General features: G+C 47.7%; 1 protein-coding gene across 1 annotated transcript; it reads right to left on the reverse strand.

The window, feature by feature from the left end:
- Positions 1–2395: 2395 nt before the first annotated feature.
- On the reverse strand, positions 2396–10085 carry kaznb (kazrin, periplakin interacting protein b). Its single transcript, XM_036531816.1, has 7 exons — positions 9902–10085; positions 6881–7066; positions 6094–6230; positions 5544–5714; positions 4176–4341; positions 3108–3241; positions 2396–2701 (listed from the first exon to the last, which is right to left on the reverse strand). Exons 1-7 carry the CDS (start codon positions 10083–10085, stop codon positions 2537–2539), a joined length of 1143 nt encoding a protein of 380 aa, XP_036387709.1. The 3' UTR covers positions 2396–2536.
- Positions 10086–11278: the final 1193 nt, after the last annotated feature.

Raw genomic sequence — 11278 nt, forward strand, 5'->3', positions numbered from 1 at the left:
CAAATTTTAGGGCAGGAAAGAAATCGAACCTATAAGTGAAATATCCACACACCGTAATCTTTCAAGAGAAATCAAATAAGAGGCAACAACAGTGAAACTGTAAATATCCATTTTATGCAAAAGAAAGCAACAAGGCTGACCATGGAAAATATTTTCCCCATTTGATAATATTCACATTTTAGATGAAACAAGGGAAGTCCACAAATTGGTTTGATCGGTGAAAATATTACACTAATAACAATGTAAATAATGTAAGGTGAACCTCTGATTTTATAAATACCTCCACACAGCAGTACTGAGTATAAACAGTTAGTAAAGCCCAATATTGCAGTACTGACTGTAGATAGTCTTTTGACAGTAAACACAGGTAGAGACTATCTGGTAGACCCCCCCCCCCCCCCCCCCCCACTTTAAAAACTCCCAGATTTTGTCAGGCCTGCCCCTGGCTACATGGATAGCCACCACAACAAACCATGCACAGGGAAAAGAAGGCCACATAGATACTCACTGCATTATTCTCTTTTAGAATATGATTTTGTGTTGAGTTATCATATTCCTTTCCAATGCCATAAAAGATTCCTTATCACCCTTCATCTCCCAACAGGCAAGTTAGTTTTCTACACTCTAGAGAGATTATTCATGATCATGAGCCTCTTAGTCCTCGCTCCTTAGATGAAAATATTTTATACGTTGTCTCTATAAGCAATATTCTGTTGCTGACAACATGGATACATAAAAAAATAAAATGAGGAAGAACCTGTCATCAAAAAAGAATGAAAAACAACTTTCAGAATCGATTCAAATGACACTGAAACAAATGAAACAACCCAATTACCTGCTCAGATAGAAACTGTCAGAAGGGTGACTGAATTTGTGCTTTTCTCTTTTTCTTCTAACAGACCCTTACAAAAGCACCGTGGAGGCTGTGTTTAAATTTTAACAAACAAAAACGTAGTTCCCCAAACTGTAGATGAGGAAAAATCCAGTTTTGTTTCAGTAAGTCAAAGAAGATGGATGGGGATCCTATATGACACTAAGAACTGAACCATCTATAGGCCATGCAAGCTGGCCCTGAAAGCACGTAGGGTGGAGATGTCTGCCCCAAATCCACGTGCAGAATCTTGGTTAGCAACCAGCTGTTAACCGCTGAGCCAATCAGATGTCAGGAGTTCAACCTGAGGAATCTGAATCTATGCAAAACAACCAGTGAAACAGAAACAGTACAGGCAGTACTTTCAGCAATTGCTATCCAAGAACGAAGGGAAGCAAATATGATATTACTCAATGTAAAACTCAATGAAGATAAATTTGCAGGGATTAAAATAGAGATGCTCCGATACAAACACTGGCAGATAATTTGGTTCCTAATTTAAATTGTACTGTTCATTACTTTACATCATACCATTAAAGAGACAGTAGCTAAATTCAAAAAGACCTCAGCCCCACTTGATCATCTCATTTGGCTGTTTGTTGCTTGAAGTATGGGCAAATAGGGGCCTAAATATTTTATTTACCCCAGACTGTAAACACCTGACCAGTAAACTCTGCCTTCTAGAGTTTGTTTTGTTCTTGCTGAGCAGACAGAGTGGATTCAAGAAAGAGCCGTACCTTTATTTAACCAAGTCCCCTTCTCTTTTCCAAGGATTAAAGTTATAAACTGAAGCTTCTCTTTCATATACTGTTGGCACATCTCTCATTGCTGTCAGCCGACTCAAAACAGAGCATCAGATCTCACTGCTTGCGCTGTAGAATTATGCACCTGTCAGGTAGGTTTTCAAACCGCATTCAGTTTTAGAGTCGACTGTTCTGTGCACATACTTTTTTTATTTCAATCCTGAGATTTAAACATAGGCAACTTCCAACTCCCATGACAAACTTAAGCATTTCAGTTCCAAAGAGTTCCAATAGCAGCAGCAGAGTTATTTTGAGAGGAGAACTCATTCGTGTAATTTCTGTTTTACCGATCTGGACAGAAACGTGCCTGTGTATCCTTCAGAATCTCATGTTCTCTGTCAAGAGATTGAACATCAAGTTTCCCATAGCTCCACTCACTGTCCATGTACAGTTTTACTGATCTCCACACATCACTGATCCAGAGCTGGAGGTTCTGATCCCATGAGGTTTTGATTCTGATGCCGATCTGAATGCAGGAGACCAGAGAAAACAGGAAACTTTTCCACACAAATGGAATATACCAAACAGGGCAGTCACACAAAACATGAAGGAAAGAGAGAAGCATCACAAGCTATAAACCCAAGGGACAGAATGAGGGAAAATCCCATGTCTATGTAAGTGTGCTCATACACACACACACACACACACACACACACATATATATATAATATTTACATGTATGTATATTTGGATATTGTGTGTAAAATATACATATCCTGGGAGAGGTTCAGGGGAAGAAACACTCATTTAATGCCTCTCAGAGAGGTGCATACACATACACACACACACACACACACACACACGCAAGCGAGCTTACACACTAACACATGTTAGAGTGTTATATAGTGTTATATACATGTGTTCAGTCTGAGGTCTCATGTGAGTAACACGCTGGAGCATCAGGGCCATTGAGCAGGCCTGGGTCCACAGATCTGCCCTGCTTTGACCTGGAGAAAACCCGGGAGAGAGAACCCAAACTCAGCCTCTCCCTCCTCCTACTCTTCTGCTCCTCCAGATTCTCCATCGACTGAGAGAGAGAGAGAGAGAGATAGAGAGATAAAGAGGGAAAGAGATAGAGAGAGAAGGAGAGAGAGAGAGAGAGAGAGAGAGGCAGAGAGAGAGAGTAGGAAGGAGGGGAGAGGAAGGGAAAGAGAGAGAGGGAAGAGACAAAGAGAGAGAGAGAAAAAGAGAAGGAGGGAGGAAGAGAAAGAGAGAGAGAATGAGAGAATGGAGGGAAGAAGAGAGAGAGAGGGCAACAAAAAACAAAAAAAACCTTTCACTGCATATTCTCCAGCATGTCATGCAAGCAACTGCTGTTTAGTGAACTTGGATTATACACAGAGGATACAGAGAGAGAGAGAGAGAGAGGCAGCGGGGAGGAGGAGTGTGAAAGAGCTGTGATTACTGGCAGAGGGGCGGCGGGCAGGTCTTACATTGCAGAGGGAGTAGGTCCTGTGGCGAGGGGAGCTGATGTCACTGGGGGAGGTAGAGCAGTCGCCCTCGGGGGCAGAGGCGTCCGAGACGATACACTGCTGCCGTGTGTGGCTGGGGCTGTTCCTCCCCACTGCTGGGAACAATGCATTCACCAGTGAGGCCTCATCTTCATCACCATCACCATCACCATCACCATCATCATCATCATCATCATCATCATCATGACCACCACCATAAACAAAATCACAATGATCCCCACCATCATTACCATGATCATTCTCATGACCATCACCATCATTACTGTCATCATCAATATTACCATCATCATCAAAATTATCATCACATGGGCTTTTTCTCTTGGCCGTGGTGTGTGCAGCATGGTGTGTGAGTGTGTGAGTGTGTGAGTGTGTGTGTGCGGTGTGTGAGTGTGTGTGCAGCGTGTGCAGCGTGGTGTGCGGTGTGTGTGCGGTGTGTGAGTGTGTGTGTGCGGTGTGTGAGTGTGTGTGCGGTGTGTGCAGCGTGGTGTGCGGTGTGTGTGCGGTGTGTGAGTGTGTGTGCGGTGTGTGAGTGTGTGTGCGGTGTGTGCAGCGTGGTGTGCGGTGTGTGTGCGGTGTGTGAGTGTGTGTGCGGTGTGTGAGTGTGTGTGTGCGGTGTGTGAGTGTGTGTGCGGTGTGTGATTGTGTGTGCGGTGTGTGCAGCGTGGTGTGTGAGTGTGTGAGTGTGTGAGTGTGTGTGTGCGGTATGTGGGTGTGTGTGCAGCATGGTGTGAGTGTGTGAGTGTGTGAGTGTGTGTGTGGTGTGTGAGTGTGTGTGCAGCACGGTGTGTGCAGCGTGGTGTGCGGTGTGTGTGCGGTGTGTGCAGCGTGGTGTGCGGTGTGTGTGCGGTGTGTGAGTGTGTGTGCGGTGTGTGCAGCGTGGTGTGCGGTGTGTGTGCGGTGTGTGAGTGTGTGTGCAGCACGGTGTGTGCAGCGTGGTGTGCGGTGTGTGTGCAGCGTGGTGTGCGGTGTGTGTGCGGTGTGTGCAGCGTGGTGTGCGGTGTGTGTGCGGTGTGTGTGCGGTGTGTGTACCTTGGCCGTGGCACAGGTTCTGTTGGCTCTGTCTGATGGCAGCAGTGAGGGGCAGCTCCGCCTGTATTACCCACTCCTGGTTGCAGTTGACAACAGGTTCAGTGGGCGTGGCCAGGGAGTGGCGTTTGGGGACGTCTTTGGTGAGGGTGGCCAGGGACTGTTTCGCCTGAAAACGACATCAATCATAAATAAATCAATAATTCATCAGTCAATCATCAATCAGCATTCAGAATGGGAATGTGTCCAGAGAGCTGAGATTAAGAAAATGTTCCTGTTTGGGAAAATGTGCATTTGGCATGAGCTGGCATAAGGTTCTCTGGTGCTTTTAGGCTTATTCTTCTTATGCATTTATGTTCTGTATAATTCCACTCTCCTCAGAAACATGCCTGATGTGTATGCGTGTGTACGAGTGTGTCTGAGTGTGAGTATGGGTGCCCATGTACAAGTGTGAGCATGCATTTGTTAGTGTGTGTATGTGCATGCGTTATTGTGTATGAATGTGAGTGTGGTTTTGAATGCAAGTGTGTATGAGTGTGTGTATGTAATGAGTGTTAGTGTGAGTATGTGCGTATGTATGAGTGTGAGTATGTACATGTGTTAGTGTGTATGAATGTGAGTGTAGTTTTGAGTACGAGTGTGTGTGTAATGAGTGTTAGTGTGAGTATGCGCATGTGTTAGTGTGTGTGTGTATGAGTGTGAGTGTGTGTATGTGCATGTGTATGAGTGTGAGCGTGTGTATGAGTGTGAGCGTGTGTATGTGCATGTGTATGAGTGTGAGCGTGTGTATCAGTGTGAGCGTGTGTATGAGTGTGAGTGTGTATAAGAGTGTGAGTGTGTATAAGAGTGTGAGCGTGTGTATGAGTGTGAGTGTGTGTATGAATGTGAGCGTGTGTATGAATGTGAGCGTGTGTATGAGTGTGAGCGTGTGTAAGGGTGTGAGCGTGTGTATGCGCATGTGTATGAGTGTGAGTGTGTGTATGTGCATGTGTATGAGTGTGAGCGTGTGTATGAGTGTGAGCGTGTGTATGAGTGTGAGTGTGTATAAGAGTGTGAGCGTGTGTATGAGTGTGAGCGTGTGTATGAGTGTGAGCGTGTGTATGAGTGTGAGCGTGTGTATGAGTGTGAGCGTGTATAAGAGTATGAGCGTGTGTATGAGTGTGAGCGTGTGTATGTGCATGTGTATGAGTGTGAGCGTGTGTATGAGTGTGAGCGTGTGTATGTGCATGTGTATGAGTGTGAGCGTGTGTATGAGTGTGAGCGTGTGTATGAGTGTGAGTGTGTATAAGAGTGTGAGCGTGTGTATGAGTGTGAGCGTGTGTATAAGAGTGTGAGCGTGCGCATGTGCATGTTTAGGATTGCGTTACTCACGGTGCAGAGCTCGGCCTCCAGCTCCCGGCTCCTGCTCTCTCTCAGCTGCAGCTGTGAGTGCAGGGTGTTGGCGCACTCCAGCGCCTCTTTATTCTCTCTCCTCAGGTCCCATTTCTCCCTCTCCAGCAGGTCCTTCTCCTGAGCCAATGCCTTTACAGCATCCTCATTCTCCTGCGCGCACACACACACACACACACACACACACACGTCTTTAGTCTCCACTGTGACACATTGTGTTTGTGCTGATCTGTGGAGTTTGATAGATAGTTAGCTGTGGGGTTTGGTGACGGTGGTTAGCTGTGGGGTTTGGTGATGGTTGGTTAGCTGTGGGGTTTGGTGACGGTGGTTAGCTGTGGGGTTTGGTGATATAGATTAGCTGAGGGGTTTGATGATGACGGTTAGCTGTGGCGTTTGGTGATATAGATCAGCTGTGGGGTTTGGTGATATAGATTAGCTGAGGGGTTTGATGATGACGGTTAGCTGTGGGGTTTGGTGCTGGTGGTCAGCTGTGGGATATGATAACAGTGGTTAGCTGTGGTTGACGTGTCACCTTCCTGTGCTGCTCGTAGCTGTGGATGAAGTCTCGGAGCTGCTCCTCCCGGCTCTCCAGCGTAGCGCACAGCTCCTGCATCTGCTTCAGCAGGTCCTCATTCTCTGCCTTCAGCCGCTTCCGGTCATCCTTCATCGCTATGGAAACGCACACATACTCCAACATCCCAGCACACTGAATCGGGCAGGCCAGCTGCACTCACACTTCTGACAGAGAGCCACAGAGCAACTCTTCAGAGTGACTTGAATACATGTGATAAAGATCACCCTGTCAGCAGAATTATCCCGCTCCTATCTGAAGGAGTCTTTCCAGTCTTTCAACACTGTCCTCAGATGGCACAGGCCCCTCCCAGCTCTGACCTTATCATAGAAAACAAGGATTCCTGCTGGACCTCAGGTGTCCAGGGTCAGGTGTGAGTCTTGCTCCTCTGTGTGTCAGAGTGTCTGAAACACCACCACTAAGTTTTCCTCAAGTCTTGTTGTCTGGGGACCCACAGACTACACTGTGTTTTTTTCCCAGCAGAACTCTCACTTCATTAAGCCTAATTGGGCTGTTACAGGAGCAGAGATCACATCCCCTGCGTTTCATCTGCTGGAAATTCTTTGTGACAGAAATGTGTTGTTCTGCTGTTTGTGCCACTATGACTGCTTATTCAACACTTTTACTTTATCTGCACCTTGAACAAATATGATACAGATGCTTGTGAGTGGGTGAGCTGTGTGTGTGTGTGTGTGTGTGTGTGTGTGTGTGTGTGTGCATGCAGTGGACAGGTGGGCGGGGCTCTGACCTTGTAAGGTCTCCCGGGTACGGTGCAGTTCCTGCTCTCTCTGGGCCAGCTGCACCCGCAGCCTGGTGACTGACAGCTCCTCAGCCACGCCTCCCTGAGACTCCTCCAGGTCCTTTATCTCCCTCAGCAGGAGCACTTCAGCCTGGAGCTGGGATACCTCCTCCTGCACCTCCTCCCACAGGAGATCTACGCACAAAGAGAGCACAACACAGAGAGAGTCAACACAACACCCTCCATCTCACTCTCTTATCTCTTCTCCCTCTCCTTCTCTCACCTCTCTCCCTCTCCCTCTCTTTCTTTCTCCTTCTCTCTTTCTCTCTCTCCCTCTTACTCTCCCTCTCCCCCTCCTGGTCTTGCTCTCCCTCTCTCTCTCCTCTCTCCCTCTCCATCTCCCTCCTCCTTTGCTCTCTCTCCCTCTCTCTCTCCTGGTCTTGCTCTCCCTCTCCGTCTTCCTCTCTCTCTCTCTCTCTCCCTCTTTCTCTCTCCCCTTCTCTCTCTCCCTCTCTCTCTCTCTCCTCTCTCCCTCTCCATCTCCCTCCTCCTTTGCTCTCTCTCCCTCGCTCTCCCTCCCTCTCTCTCCTGGTCTTGCTCTCCCTCTCTGTCTCCCTCTTTCTCTCCTCCCTCTCTCTCTCGCTCTCACAGAGAGTTATCAGCACCTCTCCTGACGCAGTGACACTTCACCGCGGCTCAGCAGATAAAGAGCCCTTGAGCAGTCTCAGGGGGAGTGTGATGAGAGGAGTCAGGCAGACTGCACGGGGGTGGTGGTGCGTGGAAGGCAGAAGGAGGGGGGTCTCAGCTGTACTGACAGGGACACAGTGCTGTCCTTCTGAATTAGAGTGAAATGAGATAAAGACTGAAGGCAGTGAGGTTATAGGGATCTCTGCCTCTGCCTCTGATGAGAGGAGAAAAGGTCATGCAAAGTGAAAAGGGTTGTTACTCAGAGAACATGGGATTCCTATGAGACTTGTAGAATTCTTGCAGGAGTTCACTACAACAGAATCTTTTCTGAGGAAAATAACTCTGAAAAGCTAGATTTTTCACAGTTATATAAACAATGTTCTGACTGGGAAAGAAACAGTGAATTAAGCAGACATTATCCTTGTACAATGACAAGAAGAAGTATTCTGTACTGAGCACCCCATACAGCAGCGGACTCCACACAGAACACAGAACACAGTGCCAGGTCGTCCTGTGGTCAGGAGGGTCGGCCTGCCTCTGTGCAGGGATACAGCGCAATGACGTCTGACCTCTTTAGGGACAGTCCTGACCCCCAGCCTTGAAAACACTCTGATGTTCCTCTTAAGTGTTGCACTGCTAAGACGGAACCCCTCCTCTGAACAAAACAACAGGAGATACATTCAAACCAGCTCTAAAAATTTCCCAGCATCCCCAGAATAAGGCCTGTGGTGCAGGAAAACAGTTGAAGATTGATGCCATTCATGCTGGAAGAGGCAGGTCTTTCACACCTTTCATAAATTAACACAGCCAGGCACCAATTATCCTCTCCCAGATGAGATGCCTTATTCAAGAGCAGTGCTCTGCACTGGCAGACCCTGGCCCAGAAATGCCAGCAGTACGGGAGATTAATGAGGCTGGAGAACTGCAGTTTGGGGATCCGGAAAAGGGCACAGATTCTAAAACGGAATCAAACGGAGCATCCAATCAGTGGGCTTCTCTTTAAGAAGCAGAGATAACCTGACATCTCTTCCAAAAAAAAAGGGATTTTAAATGCCAGCCTCAAATTTAAAGCCTCTCAGCTCTCCAGCACTCCAAGACGAGGGGATGTAACTGGACTGGGATGTACCATTCTCACACGTCAGAGGTATGAAATCAAAGCTGACCACACTATAGTCCAGCCCAGTGTGTGAAATGACAGCTCTTTATCTGTGGATTCGGTTACCGACTTTACCATGTGACACATGGGGAAACGGATTAGTGAGGAGGAAACCAGCTTCCTTTTCAGGGACACAGGGCTCCCTTTACAGATGAATATTGATACAGTCCTCTGACTTCAGCCAGTTTTATTAATTAGATTAATGCCCTGCACACTCTCCCAGTCCAGCCACACCCTGATGCTGTACAACATGTCCGATCTGCGCAAGGTCTTGGGTCGGCTTACGCAGCCTCTGCCCACATCTCGATCAGAGACAGAGACAGAGCAGCAGATTCGAGACTGAGACACTATCGCTAACTACCATGCAACCGGATAGTCTTCCATGAAATACTCCTCCACTCTCTTTCTCTCTCTCTTACACACTCTCTGTTGGACCTAGGGACAGGGTAGTGTAGTTTTTTTCTTTACAACCCTACCAAACACTCTGTCTATCCCCTTTCTCGCCTTTGAACATTATCTCCACACTGTGCTATACAGTCCCAGTAAATCCCCTGCTGCAGAAGGTGGGGCTCGTTACCTAACAGTGTCAGATGCAGGCATCTTACTCAGTACTCCTGCATACATACGCGCACGCACATGCTCTCTCTCACACACACACACACATACACACACATACACAACTACACACACACATTCTCTCTCTCTCACACACACACACACACACACACACACACACACACAAACACACGCACATACACAATTACACACACACATTCTCTCTCTCTCTCTCACACACACACATACACAATTACACACACACATTCTCTCTCTCTCACACACACACAAACACACACATAAACACACAAACACACAAACACACACACTCACACACACAAACCCATGCTCACACACGCACACACTCACAAACACACACACACAATCACATACACACACACACAATCACATACACACACATACAAACACACACTCACACACTGTTCCTCTCTCACACACACACTCACACACACAAATACACACTCACACACACGCACACACATACACATTCTCTCTCTCTCACACACTCACACATTCTCTCTCTCACACACAAACTCACAAACACGCACACACACACACTCATTCACACAGACACACACACACACACACACACACACCGGGGAGTGCCTCACCGTGGTCGCTGTGCTGGCTGGTCTCGGCCCCGGGGCCCTCGCTGGCTGCTGGTGGGCCCAGTGTGTGCGCTGTGTGTCCGGTCCCCGATCCGCTGGGTTCACAGTGCAGCGTCCCCCCGAACCCGGCCGACTGGGCAGCACCCTCCCCACATTCCGGCAGCTGCCCGTCCACATCCATCAGCATGAAGACTCTGCCCGCTGTCTGTTAACACCCATCACTGTAAAGACTCTGCCAGCTGTCCGTTAACACCCATCAGTGTAAAGACTCAGCTACCTGTCCGTTAACACCCATCAGTGTGAAAACTCAGCTAGCTTTACATTAACACCCATCAGTGTAAAGACTTGGCCAGCTGTGTGTTTAACACCCATCAGTGTGAGGGCTGTTCCTTGGGGAGGAAATCCACAATGAGCCGCATTCTGTCAGGTTCTCGAAGAGCAGTCTGATGCCTCCCTCGCTTCTTTCCTCTCTTAGCATTTTATCACCCGTACAAGCAATCCACACGCACTCCTCATCCCTTCTCTTCCGCTGAGGAAACACATCGTCTCTTCCTGTTGTGTGCCACCGCCTGCGTGTGTGTGTGCGTTTCTGTAGCAGAGTATGAATGGGGTGTTATTGGTGAATATGTGTGTGTGTGTGTGTGTGTGTGTGTGTGTGTGAGAGTGTGTTTGTGTGCAGGTAAGCAAGATGCAGTGATGGAGTGAGAGAGCAGAGGAGAAGAGAGAGAGAGAGAGATATACAGAGAGGGAGAGAGGGAGAGCGAGAGGGAGAGAGATACAGAGAGGGAGAGAGAGATACAGAGAGGGAGAGAGAGAAAGAGAGAGAGAGAGAGAGATACAGAGAGAGAGAGATAGAGTTCCTGTTGGAATGACGCACTGACAGTAGCTGCAGCTCTGAGCACTGAGCATCCTCCACTGAGAGACGGCAGGGAACCTTTTAAATGGACCATACCATCTGAGGCACAATGGCGGGGGAGAGGGAGAGAGCTTGGATCCTATAGATCTTAAACGACACAGGCTCATATAAGCAGCGTGTTCAAGCTCCCAGCAAGCAGGTTCAAAAACACCACAGATTAAGGGCGAGAGAGAATGAGAAGGTGGGTTTGTGGTCAGGTTAAAACACATTGAACATGAGAAATGATCTAAGCAAAGTCAGTATAAAGGCACTGATTACAGATGGACTGATGACAGTCTGTTTATTTGCGTCTCTGGTGACACAGTACCCAAATGTTTTTACCTAAAAGCTCTGGAGAAATAGGGCCTTTAAACAACTGACTTTCTTTATATGTTGACATTTCAATAATTGAATGTCTCCCCTTTCAAAGAAGAGTGTAAATAATTGAGTGGATTTGATCTCTGTGACTCTCGACAGCACTGCCG

The sequence above is a fragment of the Megalops cyprinoides genome, chromosome 6 (assembly GCF_013368585.1).
Source record: "Megalops cyprinoides isolate fMegCyp1 chromosome 6, fMegCyp1.pri, whole genome shotgun sequence".
Classification (NCBI taxonomy): Eukaryota; Metazoa; Chordata; class Actinopteri; order Elopiformes; family Megalopidae; genus Megalops; species Megalops cyprinoides.

Bases quoted from the DNA above. Each gene is read 5' to 3' on its own strand.
- kaznb (XM_036531816.1), bottom strand. From the start codon at position 10,085: ATGCTGATGGATGTGGACGGGCAGCTGCCGGAATGTGGGGAGGGTGCT. The intron at 3,242-4,175 runs GTACACACACCG...CATTGTTCCCAG, and splicing joins GAACCTGTGCCACGGCCAAG to CAGTGGGGAGGAACAGCCCC. The intron at 2,702-3,107 runs GTAAGACCTGCC...TCTCTCTCTCAG, and splicing joins GGACCTACTCCCTCTGCAAT to TCGATGGAGAATCTGGAGGA.